Here is a 27007-nt window from a genome sequence, read left to right as displayed (position 1 = left end):
GTTCTAGAGCAAATGAGAGGACAAAATGGTAGATGACATTTCTACCATTCATCTAAAACAAAAAGAAATATGATATCTACCCTAAGGCCAAGCAGCCTATTATGTATTGTACGTATGCCTTTTAATGTTTGGAATGTGCGTTCTGTTTTATTTGCTAGTATTTTGTTTTGAGACGGTAGAGACCAATTAAAAAATGTACAGTTTAAGTAATATTGCACGGTCACCATAATATGGTGAATTGGGCCCGAGTTTGGTTCCACAACAACATCGTTTTCTGGGGACCAATTTGAAGCGCGCACGTAAAAAAAATGATCAGCTGACTGCCACAGGGAGCTGTTGTCTTACAGGTTTCTTTCTGTGTACGGTAAATCATTGTCTTTCATAATTATTGTCGGTTTATGCCGAATCAGTTGGAGTTCTGATCAGGTTCTGTACTTGTAATCAAGAAAGATGTATCATACCGGCATTAGAGTTTCCTTACAGGCAGTTCCGCTCGTATGTTTTGTGCTCTTGATGATATCAACACAGACCGTCAATGCAAAGGTAAGTGAACAAACATTAAGATCCTTTACCTGTGTTTTCGATCAGCAACGAGACTTTAACTGTTTTAACAAAATACGATCTAAACTAAATCCTGCAAACCCATTTTCTGTTGACCCTACACTTACGCAACCCGCTGACTTCTGCCAATATAGCTTGAAATAGCTAGGTCTAGCTAGCCTGTTAGCTATCCAGTTGATAGCCAACTGACTTCGTTACTTGCTGTTACCATAGGCTTTTCTTCTCGAATCAAATGCGAGATGCTGACATTCGCACATTTTACACAACCTGTGTGATCAATTTGTACGGTTCGTTAACGAGGCCTATCTTTTTTTTTATTATTAAAAGGTGAGCTAGGTATGGCAATACAGGTAACGTCAAGTGAAGTCGAATAAAAATCGCTATAGAGGACACAAATATACCCCCCCCCCCCCCCCCCCCCCCCCAAATCAGGTTTATATTTGAATTATTATTGCAGTCCCTGGACAAATGCTGCGGTCCTTTATGTCAGTCATTCATTTTTATGCACGTCACACATCCTCTATCAATGAAAGATAAGTTCAAGTAGTCAGGCCACAGGTCGGTGTGTCCCTCTCAAATGTCACGGTTGCTGTGGAATAGAATTAAATGTGCTGACTGTTCTTTGGTTTGACAGGAAGCCAGACAATTCGGACCGTACATAGGACTTCAGAAACGTAAAGCATTAAAGGCACCCAGTGCAACTTTATGTAAACATTCAATGAAAAATAAACATTCAATTTCTAGTCTTTTTTGCACGTAGTAAGTTTCAGTAACTCAATACCATTACATATCGACATTCAAGGAGCAAAGATGAGACGTCGTTGTGTGGTGAGAACTGATAGAAAATCGTAAACAACAACAATCGCCGGTGGGGAGAAGCCATTTTTCCATTGACTGGAACCTGCTTTATTGATTGTAGGTTACCAAAAAATAAAGAAAATGGCGGCGATTGTTGTTGTTATCGATTTTCTATTAGTTCTCACCACACAACGACGTCTCATCTTTGCTGCTTGAATGTCGGTATGTAATGGTATGGAGTTATTGAAACTTACTACGTGTAAAAAAGACTAGAAATTGAATGTTTATTGTTAAGCCTCGAAAGTTGCACTGGGTGCCTTTAAAGTCTAGAGTGCAGGGTCCTGTGTATAATGTCAAAAGAAAGACAGTCCCTGGAGGCATGTGATGTGAGGGAGGCCTCTAGTAATCTTTAGCATAATATTAGATCAAATCGAAACGATTACCTTATTTTGGTCTTTTTTAAATTGTATTTGGGTCTTTGGTTTACAACAGAATTCAGAAGACATTAGATGCAAGTGCATCTGCCCCCCTTACAAAGACATACAAGGGCAGATTTACAACCAAAACGTATCCTTAAAAGACTGGTAAGTTGCTTTTTCTGAGCTTCCATAAAAATAGTTCTTGCTGAACGTGAATAATAACATATTTTTCATTAAATTGTTATACTCTGTGTATTTCATTTTTTGCCTAGCAATTGTCTCCATGTTGTGGAACCCATGCCTGTGGAGGGAAAGGATGTAGAGGCTTACTGTCTACGTTGTGAGTGCAAGTACGAGGAGAGAAGTTCTGGAACTATCAAAGTAAGTCATGAATGATAATCAGATTGTAATCAGGCTTGGGAGGGAAAGTACTAAATAATGAAGTAATGAAATATGGGCCTAGATATTGACAAGGTCATTCAATGATAAATAAAACTATATATCCTGCCAAGCCTTCTAGAATGTATGTGATGTGACTAAGCAGTTTCTGTAAATACTAGGAATTTTTAAAGATCTCTCCAGGCATTCATTGAAATAGATTTGAGCGATTCTTAAATGTGAGCAGTTACACATCTCTCATCTCTTGTCTGATGATCATCTAGCTGATTTATCTTGCTAATACAAATTATGATCCATTTCGTTCCAGGGGACGATTATTGTGTACTTGTCCATCTTGGGCCTACTGCTGGTATACATGGTCTATCTGACGCTCCTGGAGCCCTTCCTGAAGAGAAGACTCTTCGGCCACTCTCAGCTGATACAAAATGAAGATGAGGTTGGGGTATGTGCTCAAAAGAATCTGTGGTTGCCATTTCAGATATGCAAGGGTGTAAAAAAACATGTATTTAAATTTTGTTTTTAAAAACCAATGTCACAGGTTAGCACTAGCAGTCAGTTGTGTGGGTATGTTCAGTAGAGTCATGTAGAAAAAAAAAACGGTTATTTGTAGTCTTCTTCATGTGTTCAATATGCAACATCATTTTAAAGGAACATTTGAGTAATGTGTCTTATGGCTATGCGTTTACTTTAAAGTTAGTTATCCTCAGGTAAGTTTGTAGCCTAACAGTTAGTAAAATCTTTTTTTTAAACACATTAATTGCATAATTTGAAGTTACAAACTATTGGTTACCATTACACATATTGTTCCATCTCCCATTGTCACTGCTGCTCTGATTCAAGTGTGTGGTCTCCCCCTCTGTGTTCTTCAGGACCAGCAGCCATTCGCTAATGCCCATGATGTGCTGTCCCGCTCCCGCTTGCGTCCCAACATGCTGAACAAAGTGGAGCATGCCCAGCAGCGCTGGAGGAGGCAGGTGCAGGAGCAGCGCAAATCTGTCTTCGACCGGCATGTGGTGCTCAGCTAATTCCCTCCTCTCTCCTCATCTCGTCCACGCGCCCCTGTTAGACCTGTGGCAGCGAGATCACTGTGACTTGAACTGGCCCATTCCCCTGAACAACATCATCGCGGCACCCTCATTCCTCAGTTTTTTCACATGTCTGCTCCTGAGGCGTTGCCTCTGTGTGTTAAGAATCAGTTTGGCGTGTATCTGTGGGTGTACATTCTCTTAGGTGTGTGTGTGTGTGTGTGTGTGTGTGTGTGTGTGTGTGTGTGTCTGTCTTTGTGTGTGTGTCTGTCTTTGTGTGTGTGTGTGTGTGTGTGTGTGTGTGAAGGAGAGTGAGAGTGTGAGAGTGGAGTGCACCATAGAACATGCCTATGAAAAATTAAAAACGCAGTGACGTAATATAACCTGTTGTAATGCATGACATACCATGATACTCCCCTCTCTGTATTGAGATTTTTTCTATCTGAAAACATTTTATGTCACCACACTAAAAACCACCTCTGAGAAAGTGCCAACGATATGATCAATCATTGGATTCATTCAAAAACATTTATGTAAAAAAACTAAAAACACCATAGCATTAACTATACCTTTTGGATTTGTAATTGGAAATTTGTCGTGTAACTGGAATAATATCGGAAAAAAACTTGAATCTAGAGAAGGTGAAATGAAATTGTTTTGTTTTGAAGATTAATTGAATCTTCAAGTGTACAGATTGATATTCATGTTTGCCATCTTTGTGAATGCAGTCATTGAAACTCCGTCTCTACCAATGTTGTGTGCATCATTACTCAGTTGTGGCAAAGTTCCATTTATACTGCTGCATAAATACATAGTTGATTGTTTACTTGACAAGTAACCATGAGTTATTCTCAATCAAGATGTCTTATTTAACATTTAACTGACTGGAATCAGAATCCCTACATCACTGCCAGAACGACAAAGTGGTTCTGACAGAACTACATTTTGATCCCTGTGTGTTGTGTTACAAATCTTTGTCTCATGCTTATTTAGATCAAGCACATTTGTAATACATGTGATTACCTACATTCTCTTGCATAAATTGTGTTTGAAAAATGAATGATATGAGACTAATCAGGTAGGACTTCGTTGATGTGACGTTGCTTGAATTTAACATAAGGTCTGATGGACACATGATGTGTATACAAAATGTCAAGTGAGAGTTGAAGTTTTGTGTTACAGTTCAATGTAAAGCTTTCTAAAATATCTATAAAACCCTTGAATTTCCTGTACCTGCTTGCTTGATTGGTCATTGGTTTTGCTACTTCTCACTAATAAGATTTGGGTGGGGTGGGAAGGAGTGGTCTGGAAACTAGGTTATTTCTTGGTGCACTTTGCACCGCGCTGTGCAAGTAGTATTCAGACTTCTTAATTTCTCAGCTATGATGAAATCTGAGCCAATGGAACCTTTTTAAGTCTTTCAAGTGAAATGTTTGTAAATCCACCAGAGGGAGTGCTGTACTCCCAATTTCAAAATAGTTATAAACCTTCTCAGAAAGACCGCACTACCTGTTTTCCTTGAGAGCTGGTGAGTACACCTGTATTTATTTTTTTAGGTAGGAGCTTCGTGCCGATCATGTAAATGAGTAACATCTTGGACATATACTTTTCTTGAGATATGTGTGTGTCAATCATTCCACCGTAAACGGTGTTATTTACTGTATCACAATAACCATAAACCAAGTCAAGCCTCACTTGACAGTGGCATACAATGCCAAAGAAATGTGTGCCTCTGAAGTACCATTTGATAGTCCTCTTTTGATGAAGTGCACACGCAGGGCAGTGCACATAAAATGTAAGCCCTCTAAATAACGACCGTCATCGTTTCCTGTTCCAGCACTTTTCTTTTTTTAGGGACATTTATCGGGATGCTACGGAGCCCCTAAAGGGACATGAAAAAAAAAAAAAAAATTCAGGTGCGCACCTGAAAGTTTTGCGTGCGCGCCAGAAATTTTCAGGTGAGGACACAAAACTTTTCTGGTGCGCACCTGAAACTTTTCAGGTGAGCACGCGAAACTTTCAGGTGCGCACCTGAAACTTCCATAGACACGGGAGCTGAATCTGCGTGCGACTGCCTCGGGCAATATGGCAGAGGAAGATGACTTGTCCACTTTCCTAAAAGGCCGGAATATACCAAATAATGTAATCAACCAATTAAAAGACGATAAGGTAAATATAAATGTGCATTTTAGATATGAATATAGATGTAACAAAGGGCGACTTTAGTTTAGTCATATTGCTTGCCTCCAAACCAGCACGCAGCACTGCCGCGTACTGTGGACATTTTCTGGAGAGAGCTGCCGTTAAGTGACTGTGTTTAATTGTTTGTTAGAGTCCAAGCGTGTTTGGTGTGTATTTCCAACCTTGTGTGCGTTCAGTAACAAGTGAGTAACTGTGTTATGTTTGTGTAGTGTTTTGAAATAATTCAGAAACTTTGTAAGCGTGAGGCACGCGATTCGCGGGGGCTTTTTTACCGCGATTGAAATGATCATGGGTTAATTGTTGACCTGGCCACTTAGAGATGTTAGGGTACATTTCCTTCTGAATGTGAATGTGAAGTAGTGCCTTTATTATCACTGTATATACCTACGTGAAAGGTGTACCGAATTATGCTGTACTCACTTGTCAAATATGCAACAGTAGTGCTAATATTAATGTGCATTGCATTGATATGCTATGTTCAGCTAAGCTAAGTTCCTATTGTAACATGCTGCAGACATGTGTAGGCTTGTGCTCATGTCCATGTGGTAGCTCCTGCTAATTGTACAGGTGCATCTCAATAAATTAGAATATCATCAAAAAGTTGTTTTATTTCAGTAATTCTATTCAAAAAGTAAAACTCATATATTATGTAGATTCATTTCACACAGACTGATATATTTCAAGTGTTTCTTTCTTTTAATTTTGATGATTATAACTGACAGCTAATGAAAACCCCAAATTCAGTATCTCAGAAAATTTGAATATTACCTAAGACCAATCGAAACACAGAAATGTTGGACTACTGAAAAGTATGAACATGTACAGCATAGGCCTACTTGGTCAGGGCTCCTTTTACATGAATTTGTGCAGCAATGCAGCTTGGCTTGGAGGCGATCAGTCTCTGGCACTGCTGAGGTGTTATGGAAGCCCAAGTTGCACTGATAATTGCCTTCAGATTGTTTGCATTGTTGAGTCTGGTGTCTCGCATCTTCCTCTTCTTGAGGACAGGCGTCAATCAAGCACAGGGATACCATGGTCCTAAAACCAGGTACTGGCGCCTGTTCAGTAAAAAAAAAAACAGCCCCAACCAAGTATTGAGTGCTGTACATGTTCATACTTTTCAATAGTCCAACATATCTGTTTTTGATTGGTCTTCGGTAATATTCAAATTTTTTGAGATACTGAATTTGAGGTTTTCATTAGCTGTCAGTTATAATCCTCAGAATTAATATAAATAAACACTTGAAAAATTTCAGTCTGTGTGTAATGAATATATGATATATGAGTTTCACTTTTTGAATCGAATTACTGAAATAAATCAACTTTTTGATGATATTCTAATTTATTAAGATGCTCCTGTATTTAGCACATGGATAATGTTTGCCTATCTTTTCATTCTCTCCTGCAGAATCACACACACACACCTACCACACATATATATCCTCTGACACAAATCCACACACACACACACACACACACACACACACACACACACACACACACACACACACACACACATTATCACACTCTCACACAGGGAATATACTCTTTATTGATGTTACCCATCTGCTTGGAATAAATCTCCTAAAAAAAACATCTTTGGTGTGAGCATTCTGACCAATGCCCCTAGACGGCCACATCCCTTTATATTGAACTCAAGTTTACTAGTTAATGTTCACCAGAACAATATAAATACATGTATTGTAGGCTACAGCATTCCTAGTTCTCTCTACCTTGTTTGCTATTTCAAACGTTTTTAATGCTTGCCTGTCTTTTTACAGATCGATATCAACGTCATCGGTGTTATGACAGACGATGAATTGGGACAATATTTTACAAGATATGGGGACCGACTTGCAATAAAAGCATTTTGCAGTCAGAAAGCTGTAACAAATCAAAACCGAGCAGGAACAGAGACAGTGAGGTCTGCTCTCGTGCGAAACCTGAGACACAGGTTAGAGGAAGGACGGAAAAACTCTGCTGGCAAAATCAGCACCGAACGCGGTGCTGGCAATACATTTGCCGTCAAAGTCACCCGGCGGGTTGAGATTGGATGGCTCAACTTTGAGAGTGGCACTTACCACCAAATCCGGACCAGAAATGGAGGTGGAACACGGCATCTATCTGTCCAAAAGTCCATAACTATGGGTGACCTGCTGCAGACAGGCAAAGACCTTTTTTTCCCAAATGGTCATTCGTCCAAAGGACCGGTGGAAGACTTTGACTTTGACATTCGTGATTATAGTCACGTCATAGTATCCCCTGAAGTAACAGTGGGCGAGCTATACGACCAGACTAAATTAAGAATGTTACGGGTTTACGCAAGCTCCAAGGCGAAAGATGTAACACTCATCTCGGACGAGTCATCGGACTCCGAGCCCACTGAGAGGCCAAACAAGGTCATTTTTTATTTGTCTTTCAATTTTTGTTTTGACACATTTGTGATAGGCCTATCATTTGGAGATTGTGGACTAGCATGCAGGTCTAAATTGATCCATAAAGTCTGTCTTGAAATAATTTAACTGTAAATCTGGAAACTGCACCAACTGACCTGTATAGATGTAGGGAGAACTGAATATTAATAAATAAATAATTAATATCATCAAATCCTGGCCGATCTTGTTAATGAAGCTATGTCAGTCAGCACCGTGAATGCATTAAGGCACACATCAGCATGTTTCTCAGTTTGGAGGCATGTATCAGCTGCCCTGTGATGCTGCAGCTGCTCCAGCTGTGGACTGCAAACAGAATAAATAGGATGAAGTTACTGAAGGGGCAGTTGATATAGCACCACGTATTCAATGGGAAGCATCAAGCCCACTGTTTCAAAATGAAACCATTCATTTATTAAAATATCATGAGGTATCAAAACCAAAAGATCATAACAGAACATGGACATGTCTAAAATGCTCTCTGGTCATTTTGTGGAGCAGTAGTACTCTCCTAATTTCCTCATATACCAAAAAGCTGCAAAAATAAGGTCATAATTATATGATTGTTTGTTTGTTTTTCATATCTACAGCGAACCAAACCAGTCATTGAATCAAGACCAAGACCTGCAACTCCTGAGATGAGTGACACAGAGTTGCTGTATCAACTATCTTCTGATGATCCTGACAGTCATACTCAGCAATCAACAAGCAGACATGGATCTGAAGCTGAGTATTTGATCCCTATTTCAAATCAAGACACAGACCAGATGTTAAGTGATGAGTTGGATTCCCCTCTTGCCTTTGCCATCGAAGCGTCTCTTGAGGACACTGAAGTACATTTTGGACCCAATTTTGGTGATGATTATGCTGATCAAGACTCCACCCTTCCCTGGAATCCAGATGACTTGGACCCTCAGCAGGTATATTAAAGGTCTAAGTTATAGTGCAGCAAAACATTTCTGCAATTACTGATTCTTTTTTTTCCTCAGTTATTCTGTCTACAAACGTACAAAAACATATTTTATCATACAAAACTCTTTGAGAAAGTTTTCATCCAAACATTAAAAAACACGGATAGTCCATGCCATGTCATATAAAACAGAAAAGCAACAAATCTAGAACCACAACATAATCAGCATTTTGCATGCTAATTCATATATTGATTGTCAAAGGTGTTGAGTCATGTTCTGCTCACAAATGGATTAATCAATCTATAATCACACCTGATTTCTTTCTTTCTTTCTTTCTTCTTATATTGCAGCACTCTACATTGAATGATGGGCCTGTATCATCAAGCAGTCTTCCAGCATCACAATACCCATCTGAAAAAGAACTACTTGTGAAATTGAGACGGGTAAACATAGTTGATGATGTCCTCGATGTCTTTATGGATCCAAAGGTACTCACTGCTCATTTAAAAATGGAATTCACAAATGAGAAAGCTGTGGACAGTGATGGGGTATCAAGAGAGGCATATTCCGCATTCTGGGAAAATTTCTTGGAACAGTGTGAGGGGGAAGATGAACGAGTACCCAGACTACAACCAAACTATTCTGAGAAGAAATGGGAAGCTCTTGGAAGAGTGTGGTTGAAAGGATACCTGGACCACAAAATCATACCAGTCAGACTGTCACCCGCTTTTGTTCTTGCCTGTTGTCAAGGACTTACTTCAGTGGATGACGAGCTGTTGATTTTGTCATTTGGCAGATTTCTTTCAGAGAACGAGCGTGCATCACTTGAAAAAGCACTGCAGGGCAACATTGATGAAACTGTTGAGGAGGACTTACTTGACGTTTTCTCAAGAATGGGCTCACACTGCATGCCCTCTAAAGACAGCTTACGGGCAGCCATTTTGACAATGGCCCACAAAGCTCTTCTTCAAGAGCCGAAGTTCATAATTGACTGTTTCCACAACATTATTCACAGTTATGTGCCAACACTCATAACCAAAGGCAGCATAATGGGGCTTTATGAATCGAAGAGGCCAACTAACAAAAAAGTGGTCCAGATGATACAGCCATCACCTGAAAGCCTAAATCCACAAGAGCAGACAGCTCTTAACCACCTGCTGCGGTACGTGAGAAACATTGACCAAAGAAAGCTGGAGATCTTCTTGCGCTTCTGCACAGGATCCACTGTGCTTTGCAAAGACACAATTGAAGTAACTTTTAATAGATTGTGTGGATTAAGTCGCAGACCTGTAGCACACACATGTGGAGCAGTTCTTGAGTTACCGTGCACCTACAGCTCATACCCTGAGTTTCGTAAGGAGTTTGACAATGTCCTGTCTGGTGACTGCTTTACAATGGATATTGTATAGTGAATGTAAGGGACTTACACATGTCCCTCTTCTTCTGAGGTTGATCTACATTTAAAACATTGTATTGTTCATTCATATCTTAACCCAAAAAACATTGTGCTTCATTAACACATAACAGAGACAAACAGTTTTGACATTTTTGGTTTTGTTGCTTTACTGTTAAGACTTTGAAAATGAAGCTTAAGTCCAAACGACAGTTTAAATTCAATAATTTTGATGAGTCAGAAAGGCCTGAGGTTGTTGTACCATTTGTCTGAAGCAAGCTGTTTATACAGATCTACAGTTAAAACATTTTATTGTTCATTCAAATCTTAACTTTTCAGGCATATACAATGTTGATATTGTTAACATGTTCATGTTTTGTGCATTTGTTTATCTTATGCAATTGTTTATTTCAAAAAGGATGACACAGTAACATTTTAAATGGCTACTTATGGCTGGTGCCTCATACAGACAGTCACTGTTAACAGAATAATGTTCAAAAAAGAGTATGTTTCTCTTTCATGTCTGTGCTTTGTTAGATCATTGTAATGGTCAGTGAATAAAGCATCAGATCACTTTAGTTACATGGCTACAAATGTGTTTCATTTCACATTAGAGAGCAGATCTTATCTCATTCCTCAAATGCAGGTACAAATCCACTGCTTGATATGCATCAGTTGGAAGATGAAGCTGTGACTCCACCATCAGAATGTTGCAGAGGTCATAGATATCTGTGTCACATGGCACAGCTGGTCGAAATGTGCAGTTACTGTGACACAACTGTACATCAGCTCTGTCCACTGGGGAAATGCAGTCATCACCTGAGTAGAGTTCTGGAAACATATACATAATTCGGGGTCGACCACTGGGTACCCTGTCATTCTTTGAAGGTCTGATGACATGTGAATCCCACACATGGATGGTCTCATCTAATTCGTCCTGGAAAAAATTGTAGATATATTAGAAAGTAGAAAATAACACGCAGTTTGTTGTTCTCGTGTCGGACAGATGACTTGAAATAAAAAAGTGTTTTTATGAAGTTACAAAAAATGTATAATAAATAAACAAAATGTCGAAGAGCAGAGATTTTGCCATGTCAGCACCGTGGACAGCTCTGGACCTGACGTCTGGTGAAAAGGACCAGCAGACCGGTGCGCTTCCATGAACAAAAAGTTAAAGCCATTTTCGCTTCTATTATGAATGATTATTGTAGGACACCACATGGATGACAGTAATTAAGACTAGTGGACACAAAGAGACATGAGTCCTTTACAGTATTCACACCAATTCAGTGTCTGCTACTTGGAGAATGTTTAAAAAGAATGTGGGCCACCATTGAAGATTAAGGTTTACCAACATTATGATCTTACCTGATACATAGGGTTACATGACTGTATGATGGTTGTTTATGCCTGATGTGTTTTCATGTGATTGTGTTAACATTCTTGTGCATATTGTTCTCCTCTTTTTTATATAGTGTGCATTGTAACGTGTATAATGATCTAGATATTTATTATTATTTCTTTAATACTATTTATTTACCTACACTTTTTCATGTCACATGGTAAATCAGGTGACCCATCATGTGGGTATAATTAGAGGTTGTACTTTCCCCTATCTCAAGTCTAAAGAAGGGTCTTCGACCTGAAACGTTATTCGCTGATATAAAACATTATTGCTCTGGAGCTGTGGCTGGTGTGCAGACTTTTCCTTTTTCTCATGTTTTCACTCTTTAGTCTGGAGACATTGCGAATTTGGGATGTGCGTGCTTTTTGTTGTTTCTTACCTGAATGATACCCATGAAGCTGAACTGAATAAGACTTCTGTCCAAATATGTACCACCGAACAAACCACGGTCCTTCAGGTCAGTAAAGAGAGCGATGAAGAATTCCATTGATTCCCTTCTGAGGAAGCCCCACCAACTCTCTATGCGCTGATTAGCTGTGCTTGCCCCTTCGATGTAGCTGTCAATGCCAGAGGTGTCGTGAATGTTGCGTCGGAGAAAACGTTGAAAGTCTCTGACTTTAACATTCTCTGTTCCACGGTCACCTCTTACAATCCTTGGACAGCCACCGAATTTCTGTACTGCCGCCATGTAGTAGCCTCCAATGATTTTTGGGTCACTACTAGTAGAGAATGCATTCATCCAGATAATCTTTCGAGAAAAGCCATCAATACAGCCGTTAATACAGATACCGAATGGTTTCAGTTTATCATAGGAGTCGAAGTGCCAAATATAATTGGGCCCTTTTGCAAAATAGTTACGGCGATGGAGCCGTCTTCTTCTTCTAAGTTCCACACCCCTTGGGTCAAGTTCTTTTAGAATAAAACGAACCTCTTCTTTCTTGACGCGTAATCCACTCTCCTTGCATTTTGTGTACATCCACCTATACCCACAGAGCTGGCCAGATGTTTGCAGCCATTCTTCAATGAAACTGACAACACGATCCAAAGCAGTGTATCCCCTGCGCCGAAACAGACTACATGACCTCAAAATTCTTTTTAAGTGTCTTTCAGACACAACATAACCATGACGAGTTGCAAGCAAAGTAGCTATGTCTTTATAATGCAATCCCAGGTCAAAATACAAACGAGTTAACTCCTGTACTGACATTTTCATATGGGAATGCACACAAGAAAACGTTCTGGTGCGCACCTGAAATTTTCAGGTGCGCACCAGAAAACTTTTAGGTGCGCACCTAAAAGTTTTGCGTGCTCACCTGAAAGTTTCAGGTGCGAACGCGAAACTTTCAGGTGCGCACCCGAACCTTTTTTTTTTTTCTCTCTCTCTCATGTCCCTTTAGGGGCTCCGTACGATGCTTGTGTCTGGCTCAGTCCACACATAACTCCGTTAGACACGGGAGGCAAGACTTGTTGCATTATGGATTTTTAAAACGTCATTAGTAAAGGAAGAGGAAAGGCCAGAAAACAAAGGTAAGAATCCTCCATCAGCCTCACCATCTTCTGAGATTAAGCGATTTAGGTTTACAAATAGGTCCAGGTCTGCAAGTTTTTCCTCCAGATATTGGCAGTTCTCTTGCAGACGCGATCTAAGAGTATTTAGGCTAATCTTGTGGCACACTGCGCAAAGGCAGCATTCTCTACATCAGACCATTTTTTCTTCAAATAAAGTTAATTTTCGTTCGTAGCTGGAATAGCCGACAATATATCTAATTGTGAAGTAAGATGCGTTAGAAAACATAGACTTATTTCACATAGGCTAATAGCTAAGCTTCTCTATACTGGAAAAGGAATAATAATGAGTGAAATGAAACTTGATTCTGTGTCTCAGAGCAACTCTCCAGCTTTCTGTGGATGGCTGCCACTTGCGTTTGCAATTAATGGATACACGGGGGCGCTCTTTTACTTTATATTGTCCAAAGGAATAATTTAACTGCATTTGCCTAAACTGTCCTTAATTGCTCAAATTGAGTGACCCCCTTCTTTGGATTGTCATTCTTTATGAAATCATGGGATAGAGGATGTTAGTTTCAGAGTTTTCAGCTACCCAGTTAATCCATGTAGTGGAAATTGAGGAAAAACATGCTTCACCATTTTGTATATAGTAATTGCGTACAGGTTTTGGGGGTAAGAATACCATCTTATCTCTTTGCATTGCTTGATCAAGGACTCCTTGTGGGTAGTCTGTCTGCCCAGCTGTGCCTCAGGGTCACAGTACGGGAAACAATTAGACAAACTGTAAAATGTAATCTCACTCTCTCTCTATCTCTGAAGGTCTACTGTGCCGATGAAGTTATGCTGATATTATGGTTACTTACAGAATGGGATTTAGAGAGTTTTGTTAACTGTCTGACCGATGAATGGCTTAATACAAAAAATTGTGAAGCATTACTGTGTTGATATGAAGCCCCATTTTGGAACCAAAATACCTATTTCACCTTGTGTGAACTGCCTTGCTAAATCATAATTTGAGTTCACTTGTTATGTCATAAGTTGAATTTTCTTACACTAAAGTGCTGAAGTTCTTCTGTGATGTGGTCTTGACGCTCTGACACTGCATCCATTAAGCTTTAGCTTAGTGTGGAATGTAAACATATGCTCAAGATATAATAATGTAACTTGTGGGACATTCCTCCCACATAACAGAGCCAACACATGTGAAGTCTATTATCACACTTAACTTATCACGCTTCAACACTTCAAAGTATTGATGTGGCCTCCTGTCTCAAATGTCTTCATTGGTTTGTGTTTGTCTCATAAATGTGTTTCATAAAATACTGTATACTGTAATCCTCGAAACAACACCATACTCCACTTAACGCATGGTAACTGGGAAATTCAGAGAGTTTAGACGTGACAACTAATGTAACTAGATGCAAAACCTTTTACCAGGGCAAAACACAAAAGTGACAGCACTGTTATGACATAACTATTTGTGTTGTTGTTTAATACAGTTGTTACAGAGGGCAGATTTCAGATAGCAGTATAGGCATAAGCACTTACAGAATGGGGACAGATAACAGTGTGAAAATCTCTAGCTGTCTCAATCATTTTGAAGTGAGATAATCATGATGTCTTGCCAAAGAAAAACATTAGCAATTACCATTTCAGCGTTGTTCTCTCTGTGGCCAGTCCTTCTTTCCACCATTTGCTAGACCTCCTGACCTTGAGCTATTGAAAATATCCTGTTGCCTTACAGATGCCTTTGACCATAACTATTTAGTTGCTGGGGTGTGGTGAAAATCTCTGTGTTGGAGAAGTTTTTAGATTTCGCAGCATCGCTGAGCTTAGTCGATGCAAATATGTAATTTCCAATGATATTTTGTTGGAATGTTCCAATGGTTTATTCCCTATCCCTAATTGCGTGAACAGAGGTAGTCTATTATGGATGCAATGGTTTTCGACTGAAGGTAGGAAGAGATTTGAAGGGTACAAAGCAAAGGGCCTCTATTGTTGTGACTAAGACAGCTTGCCCTGATTTCTGAATTTAGAACAGTCTAAATCTCCAACAGATTTGAGAGCATTGCTGGCTAATATGTGGAACATTGTGTTAATGTGATTATTTATGGGGTTTGCTAATTCAATATCCAGATGTAGTGTAATATCCACGGTAAATAATGTTCTGTAGTCCAATGCCTGGACCTAGACTGTCTTTTAGGATAGTTTACATTATAACATACCCAGTTCAAGTTACGTCAATGTAACGCTAATGTTTTAACATAGTGGTTACATTAATCTCCCATACTGTAAATGCAGTAGCTTTGGAGAACAGGCACCTCAGAGCTGTCATATTTCATGCTGCCCCCAGGACAACTTACTAAGACTGGGACAGATCCTAAATCATAGTTTGGTGTATTAAAAGGCGCTGCCATCCTTCTCAAAGATAAGTGCTTTGACCTGTAGAGGGATGCCTAAGCATTGTGACTTTCCCTCCAGAAGTGTTAGTGTAATAGGATACCCACAAGGACGTTAATCTTTAATAAATATATTCAGAATGACTATAGATATTTATTGAAAAACAGATTTATTCATGTACTTCACACTTAATTATTGAAATGTTGCCTTTATGAACTGCGGTTAGTGCTTCAATACTTACAATAAGAATGTAACTCTGAAAAAGCAAGGGAAAGATGTTCCCCAAATGTGCCTTTGTATTTTTGGTTCCTTATATCAGATCTTTTTGGTCCATCTGTCTTCATTTCCAGGGTCTGAAACAATAACACAGTGGGGGTAATTGCCCATATCAATATCATGTTACCTTTTAATTATTCATTTGAGAACACGCACTTCCAAAACATGAATTTTGCTGGTCAACCCCAAAACCGTATCACGCCTGTAGTTTCTAGGGTTAATTTGATGTAGTTTCCATGGACCAAAACAGATAGTCTGAAGAATGTGGCCACAGACCCCGAAGTTATTATGCTTGTACTCAGTGGGTGCTCTTTGACATATGGTTCACTGAGAGGTACCCCACACTTAAAAAAATCACCAAATATTTTGGTGTTGTGATGTTCCTTGGAGGCATCCCCTCCCTAGAGTGATGTTTAGTCTGTGCATGTGGTTCTGCATTGCAGTGATGTGTTCCCAGGGTTTGGAGGAGCATGTATTGAAATGTAACACCGTAAGAGGTTCTTATAAGACGGACGCAGGAAGAAAGTAGACATCTGAAGCAACATAGGCACTGTGTCTGGGTAGCCTCGGACCCTAAAGGGCCTGGCTAGACTGGCAATGAAATTAGTTATGCAAGCTAATACTGAAATAATGCTCACTGAAAATCACTATACCTGGATCCATAATCTCCCCAAAATCTCATGGGGAACCCATACGGTGATCTGGTCATTCTGACATTTTGGGATGAACTCTAGTTTACCCTGCAAAGCAGTTTGTCAGACCAACTGTCATAATCACAGTTAGTTCAGTGCTCAACTTTATCCTAAGAAGTTGGAATAAGAATTATGGGTTAGCCGGGACTGTACATCACCTTGCTAAGGCCAAGTGGTTTGTCTTCCTGAGACAGATACATATGGGTGGTAATGTACTGTATGTGGGTGTGGTGGGGCATGGTGTCAGGTCAAAGGGAACATGCTCTGATGTTCCAGAAGTAGAGGCTGGCTGAATCATTTTGAGTCTCATATTACTAAACAACCTCAGGTAGAAAACAGATGTATAAAATCATACTGCCTGCACTCAACAACACACAATCATGTGTATCTATCATTTAGGTTGATACATTTGATGTGCCTGTGTACTAGCAAATATGCCAATATGTTAAGGATTCTAGAGGTCTATATAAGCGATTAAGCACATAGTGAAAAAGAACATTGTCACTCTTTTTGTGCTGAGCGCATGGCCTTGTGTCCTCCATGGTCAGTTTGGTGTGTGTGTTTATATTGTTTGTTGCCTGTGCAGCATACTTACTGTGGAAACCTCCATGGGACACAGCTGCAAAACGCTGTCAGGACTGACTTTCTGGGACTTAACCAGCATCTGTCCTTTGTGCCAAAGTGGGATGTATCCATACCACATGCAATGTTCACATTTTTGCAAAAATGGCCAAAGCGAATCCATTTTTCCTCTCAGTGATGAATATACAGTCGGAACTGTGTGACTCATATAAGCATCTGCTGATCAGTCTGCAGACACTAGTGGGAATACCATTGACTGATTTCTACAGTATGTATTTGTCATCTAATATCATTGTCTCGAGGCCTGACTCAGGCTCTGACTACGTGATGTACAGCCACTGGTAAAGCCAGCTGTTAGCAATGTGTTATGCTTGTTCTCTGCTGCTGAGAAACTTAAAATGTCATGAGTAAAGGAGAGACAATGGATCAGGGAATGTTTCTGTCTGTGAGCTTAACAGCAGGCATAGATATCCAGCGGCCCCATGCCAGAAAACCTTATTATAATTCCTAAAGAGTGTTTGTTTTTTATTTTTTCAAAACATCATGATATAGGTTACAAACACCTACAACCTACCTACAATTCTTTTTGTAGAGGAGTACTGAAAAATGTCATTAATTATAATATGCTGTGGTGATTTGTTGAATACTGCCAACATGATTTTGTTTTGACTTTGACAAATATAGAAGATTATTGTCATAATAATTGTCAGATTTTAATGGCACACACGACACACTGCAAAACACACATGCATACATGGAGGCGACACAGGACACGCACACTCACATATGCATCCTTCACATTCAGATTTCTAACCTATTGTCCCCATTTTACTCTCTCCATCTACTGATCCATGTATTGAACCAAAGTAACAGCTGTTTACAAGTCTTGATCATAAAACACAATGCACGAAACTTCACCTGACCTTACCTCATGTCTATTAGTAAGCTGAACTGTATTGTTTTAAAGGGAAGGAGGTATGAAACCAGATTGGAATGCAGATAACATCACAATGACAGCAGTGCTCACATCACTTTGATCCATATGGCACTTTTAAGTATTGAACCATGTGGTTGTGGTTCTGCAGACCTCCGTTATGTGGGAGTGAGAAAACGTGAAAGCAAGAGTGGGGGGCAAAACAACCCATATCCTTGGTGACTAGCCCAGCCTTCAGCTTGCCAGCACTCTCGGCAAGGGAGGGCTCAGTTCGTTTGAAAGGAGTAGAATTCTAGGGAAGAAGTCCAGGTATCACCGGTAAAGTTGCGTGTTTTGCGAATGATGTCTTAACAGGATATGTTTTAGCGACACACAACATGAAAATGGCACGGATAACCAGAGGCTTCTTTGAGGTAACTTTAACACGCTTGTCATTTATATCGCGTCTTTGTCAACTGTTGTTGTAACATTGTTGCAAAGAAACTTGCAGCGACTATATTCCTTGCCTATCCGAACTAACTCTTGAAATAGTTTGGGCAGTTTTTGTGGTGGAATATCTTTAGGGAACTTTGGAAAGTGAGGCATTGCTTTACATTTAGTCTAAGGGAACTATATTTTGTCATTCACCTCTTGTCACGATGTGGAAATCAGAACAAATGTATCTGATAATCGCTGGTTCAAACAGTCTCGATGAAACAAATACATCGAATCGAATTGAGCTCGAGCAGGAAGACGACATGGTTTGAAATGACACACATAAATCTATCGTTCACAGGATAACTTTAGATTTCATCCACCGCAGATATGAGAATGAATACAATTCACTACCTAAATTATAGAGCGCAATAAGCATTCTTATGCCCAGAAACTTGAACAGGGTGGAAGCCAGCCACCATGTGAAATAACATGTCTCGATTAACGGCGCGAAATGTCCTTTACTGAAGTAAATGAACCAGCTTGACACCACTATTACAGTGAAGGTGTGAGAGTTTACGAATAAACCAAAGCAACATATTTGAATGGTGATTACTGACATTTTCGCGTGGGTCAACTACTTTTAGTGAAATATTGTCTATTAATTCAGAAGAAGACGGAGCAGCTGCAGGATTTTTCTTGAACTTTCTGAACAGGCTGTCCATTGTACTGATCTAACAATGACCTCTCCTTCTCATTGGCTTGGATTGTCAGCTCTAAGCATGGGAGGGAGGCCTTCTGTTTTCAGCCTAATTCTTGCGTAATATAGGGAAGGCAGGGATGTCACTGAACTGTGATGTCTCAGTTCAGAATCTTCCCAGTCATGCACATATTACATGACAATCAGAAGACACATTCTGTTTGGAGTGTTAGCTCCCCAGTTGCCTGTCACTCTGTTGATATAGCTTATGCCATACCAATGTGGGTTCCAGCATAGTTTTTCAACCATTCACACTGACTGCGCCATAAGATCAGTTAGTCAGTCCGCTTATTACAGTACATTTTGAAAAACATTTTTTTTAAATATTTATTTTCTTAGTTCTCATGTTTAGAGCATCAGTGTTTTGGGTGGTGGTATGACACTCCTGCAGAACGTAAAGATGACTTTTAGAAGTCAGACAACACTCGAGGTATTTATGACTGAGACCCATGCCACTTCCTCATTTAGGGTCATTGGCACTTTACTTCTGTACTTCCACCAGTGAACCACATTGTCTTCCAGTGTCTCCAATTCATTTGTGTGTCCTTTCCACTGAATTCCATGCATGTTTTACAGAGGCTGACAAAAATATGTTGCCGTCTGTGGCTTAGAAACCAAAGCTGTTTCTCAACCCACAGATTTTCCAGAGTGACACACTGGACTGTGGTCAGCTAGACAGCCAGTCACTTCCTGTGTGTTTATTGTAGCCTTCGCTAGACAACCTGTACTCTGAGCCCAGGCTCTGGCCTATCAATAGCCCGTTTTGTTGCACAGATAACAAACACTCTGACTGGCTGTATTGATTACTGATTTGGAATGGATAAGTTTGAACAGCAATATTATTGAGGTGGACGACATCATATAAAAAGGGAGGGATCTCTGCTCTCTTTCTTGTCATGATGGATGGGATGCGCAGCTGATAGGCTGGTGATTGATGTATAGCAAACAGTGAAAATACTTACACAGTCCTCTGTGTACCTCTTAAGGCGGTGTTTGACTGCAGTCATATGGGTTGATGCATGGCATTCTTTGTGTGGCACATAATACGAGACGCTTTGCAGGGCAAACCACTGGTGACCTTCCCGGTGTATTCTGTTGCTGGTGTATCAAGCAACACCTTAAAGAGTCTAAGCCTGCCCAAATGCTTAGTTTTTGTGTCCTACCCACTCATCTTTCATCTTAACCATTTATCTTGATTGGAATCTTAATTCAAATGATTCCCTCTGTGCAAAAAGCTTGAAGGGATGAATAGAAGTACAATAAAAGAAGAATTGCTTCAGGTGCACAATGGAAAGATATGTCCTCTCCCTGTGTGACTTAGGAATTCTGAGCACAGGGGAGATGCCTACTGCAGCTGTGCTTATGTAAGTCAGAACCTGTCCCCTTACGATTTACATCAGGATGATATTATTTATTTTATGTATATGCTAATATGCTAACATACAGTATGCTAACTCCAAGAGAAAACTCTGCAACTGTAAATGGTCCAGAGACTAAGAGGTGGAATGAAACGGAACTTATTGTTTCCATCTGGTTAGTCTAGTCCTTTTTACAGTGCTGTGGCATAGGGGGTATGGTGTCTATCGAGTGGGTGCAGCTGCTGTGAGCTGCGACAGCCAGCCTGGGCTAAGTGTTGTGTGAAAAAAGGGGTGTGTGGGGCTCCATTGAACAAGCAGATGAGGACGCAGCAGGGCAAATCTTCACCTCCGCCTCTCACCAACGAAATCATGCCACGCACCACAGAGACCTAGCCTCCAGAGTATTGGCTTTCAGTTGCAGGGTCAAAGGAACAAAACGACAGCCCTTTTGTCACTTGTGTGTCGGAACGAGCAGGACCACTTGTGCAGAGCTGGGCATTCTGTATGCAGAATTTTCAATGAGCCACTAATTAGGAACAGATGGTTGGTCCAGGTGGATGTCTAAACCTCTGACAAATCTCTCAGGTTAACTGAGACATTCTGCGTGTTCTTTCCCCTCAATCTAAACATGACATGCCTGGACAATGACGACAGGCAACGTCTACATGCACCATATGTCCAGTCTATGTGTTGCGATGTGAAACCTTTATGAGGACCATATGATATTAGGATGGGGGATGGGGTAAGGGGGTTGGTGAAAAGGGATCTAAATGCTCGGGTATGGGTCTTCCTTCCCATCCAGTGTGTGTGTTTTCAAAGCAAAATTTAAAAAAAATCCCACTGTTCGGGCCAATGTCTGACCTGGCTGGGTTTGGAAGTCTGCTCACAAGCAGTGTTCCACGGAACATAAGAGAAGAAAAAAGAGGATGACAAAACGTGTAAATGGTCCCTTGTGAGAACATGGCTCTGTCTCGTTATGAGGTTATGAAGTCTGCAAACAGTTGAGAATGTGCAGATCTCTCTCTCTCTCTCTCCTTCTTCTTCTTCTCCTTCTTCTTCTTCCTCTCTCTCTCTCTGCCCTTTTCTCACAGTATCTGTGTCTACTGGCTGTGAGTAGGCTCCATGGTGGTTTTAAAGCCTTAGAGCAAGAATCTCAGTAGAAAGTGGACAACATTTTTGCCAGAGACAGTGCGGTGTAGCAGACAGGAAAACATGATTAGAACTGACTGTCTATTTTTGGAACTCACTCATTGTGTCTGTCTGAACAGTTGTTTTCAACTATTAAAAACCTAAAGATAGAAATGAAATGATATAAACGGTAAGAAGTAACTAGGAGGGAACTTCTGATGTCTTTTCCGTTCACCGACTCCATCCAGTCATATTAATGTCCAGCACTGTTAGGATGCAGCACAGACTGGTTCCATCATTAATTCCTTGGTGGCCCTTCACCAGTGTCCACCCACATCCCTCCAAAGCGTCTTCTTCATGTGTTGACTCTGCAGTCTGATTGGCAGCACAAATATTAGTACATTTCTGTCTCACAGATTGCTGGTCCATGGGCCATTTTGAACGTCACGGCTGACAAGGCCAACGACCCATGAGCATTCCACAGAGCGTTGCTCAAATGGAGGAGTCACTCTGTTAGTGTGTGTTCGACCCGCTGATAAAGGGCTTACTTTTTAACCACTGCCTTCTCAAGGACGACAAGCACAAAGGACTCCTCAGTCCTTCTGTTTTTTGATTTTGACAGTGTCACACAAACACACACACACACAAACACACTCACACACACACACACACACACACACACACACACACACACACACACACACACACACACACACACACACACACACACACACACACACAAACAACACTGTTTAGCTCAGTCATGTACACTGCAAGTGTTTGGTTGAATTTCGCACTGACCAATGAAATGCCTGGGGCCAGCCCTGAGGTTCAAAACAGTGACATGTGCATTGACCTACTTGTCCTTCAGCTTTGTTTGAGGAACTTTTACCACAGAAGAAAGCTGACGTAGCTGTACAATATGGAAGCGGCACCTTGGTGGTAGGTGGGCTAACCTGAGTAATTACTCTTACGCAATAGGCGGTGATGTGCTCATGGTGATTACTGATTACACATGGCTATTATGGGTTTTGGTAAGTGGACAGAGACGATGATGGATACACAAACATACCACACAGACATCCTACAGAGGATGGTAGTGCATTTCAAGTAAGTTGGGTTTAATTGTATAAACAAGGTCTATGGTCAGTACTTTAAAATGATTGGAACATCATTTGGTATCAGGGGTAACATCTCAGATGTATTGTACATTTCTCTTGATAGGTACTGTCTGTTAGACAGATTTGACTTAGCTCTTCTTATTTGACAGTCCTTGTTTGACAGTCCATTTTATTCCAGTGAGTTCATGCTGATGTTTTCTGTATAAATGGGTGCAGCTCTTGCACTTCCTGTTGTAGATTCTAATCTGTTTGAAATACAAGATTGGCCCTTTGTATTTCTACAAATATCTGCTATTGTAAGGGTTGAAGTATTTTTCCCCAAACGTCCCTATGGAGCTATTTATAACACCAGTATATACATTTAGTGGATATAATGCCTCTTTGTGTCATGCTTCAGCTAATTTTAAATACCATGAAGGTACGACTTTTAACTGTATATCAGCCGCTATTGGTTGGATATTCATGCACACTAAGGTGTTTTTAAACATGCTTTGCCAGTACAAACATTCTATTCAGGGTGATGTGTCCTTAGAGTGTTTCTCTTAAATTGATTCTGCATTTGAACAAGGGCTGTTTCTAGGGCTTAAACGCTGGAATACATGTAATGGAAATATACTTGCTGGCTATGAAGTTTGATGTTTCATTCAGAGCCTCTGACTCCCACCCTTGGCTCTGCGGTTATGTGGGAGACTCCTAGGGTGATGGAGGGTCATCGACAAGCTCTCCCTGTATCCCACACATTTGGGTGTTAGAGAAGTTTGGCTGGTTTCCGGACGGCTGTCATCCATTTGCACGGAGCGTGATCAGGTGGCAGAAGAGTGAAGGGAGAATGCTCTTACGAAAGGAGCAGATTGGCAGCAAACACTGTATGGTTTTGGACTGTGAAAGACAGGTAGTTGTATTGCTGGTGTGTTCTTTTTCCTAGCAGTTTTCTCAGCAGGTTCCTCTAGATTCTGTTCACAAGTTTTAACCTGCTCCTATTGCTCAACTGACAGTGTTGAAATGTATTTTCTCACGTCTCAGACCTATGTCTCCAGTCACAGAGTATACAGTAGACAGATATCTCCCAAAAAAAGGTGAATTGGCTTGTTTAGTGTTCGTTTTATGTACATCTTAGAATTGTCATTTGATGTCGTCGAAATGATTATTATTTCACATGGTGAAAGTTAAATCTTGCCCCTGTCATCACCACCAGTATTGCAGTGATTTTTCATCTTATGCCTTAGTGAAACTGCACAGATGAAATTAAACCAAACTGGAGAACCATTGTGTCTCTAATGTTTTGGTAAAACAGAAACTCGGTCATGTTATAGGCTTCTGTATTTGCTTGCCAAGCTTTGTGGTAGAAATGATTTAATAGTCTAATATCTTTTCAAGGTTGGTGAACAGTATTTTCACAGCTGTACGTCCCTCAGCAGCTGAAAATATTCAGCTTCGTTTGGGGAAAATACAGCTTGCTCACATGTTTCATCTATTCGAAAGCACCAGTTGTCAGACGCTAAAAAAAATCATTTTAACTTCCATTATATGCCGCACTGTCCATCTCCGATTGATCATTTACTTTGGTATTCTTTTCACTGTTGACTTTTTAGTGATGATATGAGATAATGAAGCCTTAAACACTGAGATTAACATGTTCAAGGGGGGTCTAATTAAGAAGGAGAGGGAGAGGGAGAGAGAAATGGACCAAAATAGCTTGAAAGAAAGAGAGAATGGGAGAATGTATCAGCGGCAGTAACCTCAGTCCCAGAGGTCTGGAATGGCACTGCTGAGCGGGTCATGCGCTCTAGCGTCAGCTGGAAATGAAGATGCATGTCCTCCACAGTCCTCCGAGACAGGAAATGGCTGACAGAAGGAATGCTGTCTCTCCCCTCATCGCTCAGCCGGTACAGAGCTCGGCCTCCAGCGCTGCTGCCGCTCGCCCCTACTTCATACAACAACTTCCTGTAAATAAGCACAATTGCCCACCCCCAGCTCGCTCTGTTACCCCCTCCAGCCCCCAGCCCCTCAGATCTCACACTGACCTCCGCATAAACCAAAAGAGAGCTTTTAAAAGAGGAGCGAGGGGGAGCTGGGGAGGTGGAGGGGCAGTTGTTTTCTTTTCTGTGGAGATTGGACGTTTCCCACTTCTGCTCACAGATGAGTTTGCCCTCTGGTTGGAAGGGAGGAAACGGCCAAGTGCTTGGCACAGGGTCTGCGAGAGCCGGGGCCATGTTTATGAACGTGCGTCCAGGAGAGGAGTGGATGCTCATGTCAAAGCCAGTGGTCTCCCATATGACTGCTGTGGGTTGGGCTTCGGTTCATGGCAAAGACAGCGATTGTTTGGATCAAAGGAAAGTCTAGTTGACTCGATTTAGAAAACACAATCAGACTCTGTATTTTGAAATGTGGGCATAAGACAAACCCATCCAGTTTTACAACTCCACAAAATGTGGCTGGTGTTACAACATTTTCACCCCATGTTTGACCTGAGTCAATAAGAAACTTGCCTGCCTCCTCAGCCAGTCCATGAGGACATAAGCACCGGAACAGCAACTCTCCTATGGACCTAAAACTAATATGTGCAATTAAAGCAGATGCTTTTTTTCAGCTCTTGAGGTTAAATAAATTCAAACAATAAAAAACTATATTTTTTTATTAAGACAAAAGATTTACCCTAAGTGTAAATCTTGGACGATTTCTTAGCAGACTGGTACAAACTACACCTCCCATACCAATCACTGTTCTCTTTCCCCTCCTCCACTCTGTGTGTGTTTCTATTTCTCTCTCTTTTATTTCTTTCTGTCTATCTTCCTTTCTTTCTTTCATTATTCTTTCTCTCTCTCTCTCATCCTCCCTGTTCTGTGTTTGAGAACAGAGCCTTAATCCTTCTTCTTATTTGTGTCCATTTGTGAGCCAGCTCTGAGCTCCCTCATTAATGCCTTGGATCTTATGGTTTTAGATGTATTAATGTTTTGCCTCCACGGAGCCATGAAGTGACCATGAAATGTTGAAAGCTGTGCTTCAAGTAATGAGTGCAAATCTGTGAGCAGTCTTGCTGAATGATCGAAAATATTTGTTCGGTTTCTCTGGTAACCACTGAAATTCGTCTTCTCTTTCTGGACATCACGTCAGTGTGTGTGTTTTTTCAACAGTGATTGATCTTGATAAATAGGCCAGAATACTCCAACTAAACTCACTGTCACTGCAGTGGGGTGTATTTTGGCCCTCTGTTTGGAACTCATTGAGGTCACATTACATTGAGGCCATATTTTGGATGTCAGATAGAACAGCACCCTTATTTGGATTCTGATTCATGTTTTGATATTTTTTTTTGCCGATGACATCAATAAACTCAAAGTGGTTGTAGCTCAAACTGAAACACATTTCTAGCAGCACCTTGCCTATCTATCTTTCCATGAATTCCGTAACTCATACACCGTTTATAGATTCGAATTCTTCCAGTTTAATACGTTTGAAATTCTCAGCTATATAAGACATCGCTACCTATGCCCTTCCACACACACACGCATAAGTAATACAGCTTTGTGGTGTGAAATTAGTACCTGCTCGTCTTACCGGCTGTTCTGTCTCTTTGTCAGGTGAGTGGGCAGTCAGGTGAAGATGACTGCCAACAAGAGCACCAAGGCTGCACCCAGAACAGGAGTGGGTAAGGACACTCAGAAGATCCCAGAGAGGTGAGTGGTCAGCTGCAGACGCAAGCTACCAGAGCTCCAACTACAGAGATGGAGCGGTTGGATTGAAAACACATGAAGCTGTCTTGTGAGAAAAAGTAACCGATTGAATCAAATCAATTTGTTTATTTGATCAAATCCATGTATTTAGTAATATGTTAAACTGCCTAAATCCAAGATTTTTATGTTTTTATGAGGGAGTGGCTGAAATCATCAGGCTTTCATAAACGGTGTTCTTACTCTGGAAAGGGGCCCCATTCAAACATAAACTCTTCTCTCAGCCCTAACTTGTTTGAGTTAACATGTTGAGAGCTGACATTTTCCGGCTGCAAGACAGAAACAAATGGAGCTGAATAATGAAAGTTCTGGAAACGCACTTTTCTCTTTCTCTGTCATTTGTCATCCCTTTTCAGTTCATATATACTGTCTGTCTCCTAGAATCATTCTTTTCAACACAGGCTATTATAGGGAAAAATGTCTTGGGAGAACACCATTGAAATCCATTTTTGCCTCTGACAACATTGTTCAGCAGCACACGAGAGCCTAGAGTCAGACTTGTGCAGTTTGTGCAGTTTGGTATGTTTCTCCAATGCAGTTTGAATCTAAGCTCTACA

The 27007-nt window shown here is 40.6% G+C and overlaps 2 protein-coding genes across 4 annotated transcripts in view; both read left to right on the top strand.

Annotated features, from left to right (window-relative positions):
• Positions 1 to 321: 321 nt before the first annotated feature.
• tmem9b (TMEM9 domain family, member B) lies at positions 322 to 4434 on the top strand. The gene is made up of 5 exons (XM_080843283.1): positions 322 to 543; positions 1852 to 1943; positions 2051 to 2159; positions 2485 to 2619; positions 3047 to 4434. The coding sequence occupies exons 1-5, from the start codon at positions 451 to 453 to the stop codon at positions 3200 to 3202; spliced, it is 585 nt and encodes a 194-aa protein (XP_080699409.1). The 5' UTR covers positions 322 to 450; the 3' UTR covers positions 3203 to 4434.
• Positions 4435 to 13615: 9181 nt separating this feature from the next.
• dennd2b (DENN domain containing 2B) overlaps positions 13616 to 27007 on the top strand; it is a 49238-nt gene continuing 35846 nt past the window's right edge. For 2 of the 3 annotated variants that reach the window (XM_080843616.1, XM_080843614.1), the window contains exons 1-2: positions 18223 to 18351; positions 26301 to 26396. In XM_080843616.1, coding sequence (XP_080699742.1) covers positions 26323 to 26396 — 74 coding nt within the window. In that variant the 5' untranslated portion in view covers positions 18223 to 18351; positions 26301 to 26322. Of the gene's footprint in view, positions 13727 to 18222; positions 18352 to 26300; positions 26397 to 27007 lie in introns of those variants that run through there. The other variant, XM_080843615.1, reaches the window with a different exon arrangement.

Source organism: Sprattus sprattus (assembly GCF_963457725.1).
Source record: "Sprattus sprattus genome assembly, chromosome: 8".
Classification (NCBI taxonomy): Eukaryota; Metazoa; Chordata; class Actinopteri; order Clupeiformes; family Clupeidae; genus Sprattus; species Sprattus sprattus.
This window is presented reverse-complemented; position numbering and strand designations above follow the sequence as displayed.

Coding starts and splice junctions, on each gene's coding strand:
- tmem9b (XM_080843283.1), top strand. CDS start 451: ATGTATCATACCGGCATTAGAGTTTCCTTACAGGCAGTTCCGCTCGTA. Junction 1,944..2,050: donor AACGTATCCTTAAAAGACTG/GTAAGTTGCTTT, acceptor TTTTTTGCCTAG/CAATTGTCTCCATGTTGTGG. Junction 2,620..3,046: donor AAAATGAAGATGAGGTTGGG/GTATGTGCTCAA, acceptor TGTGTTCTTCAG/GACCAGCAGCCATTCGCTAA.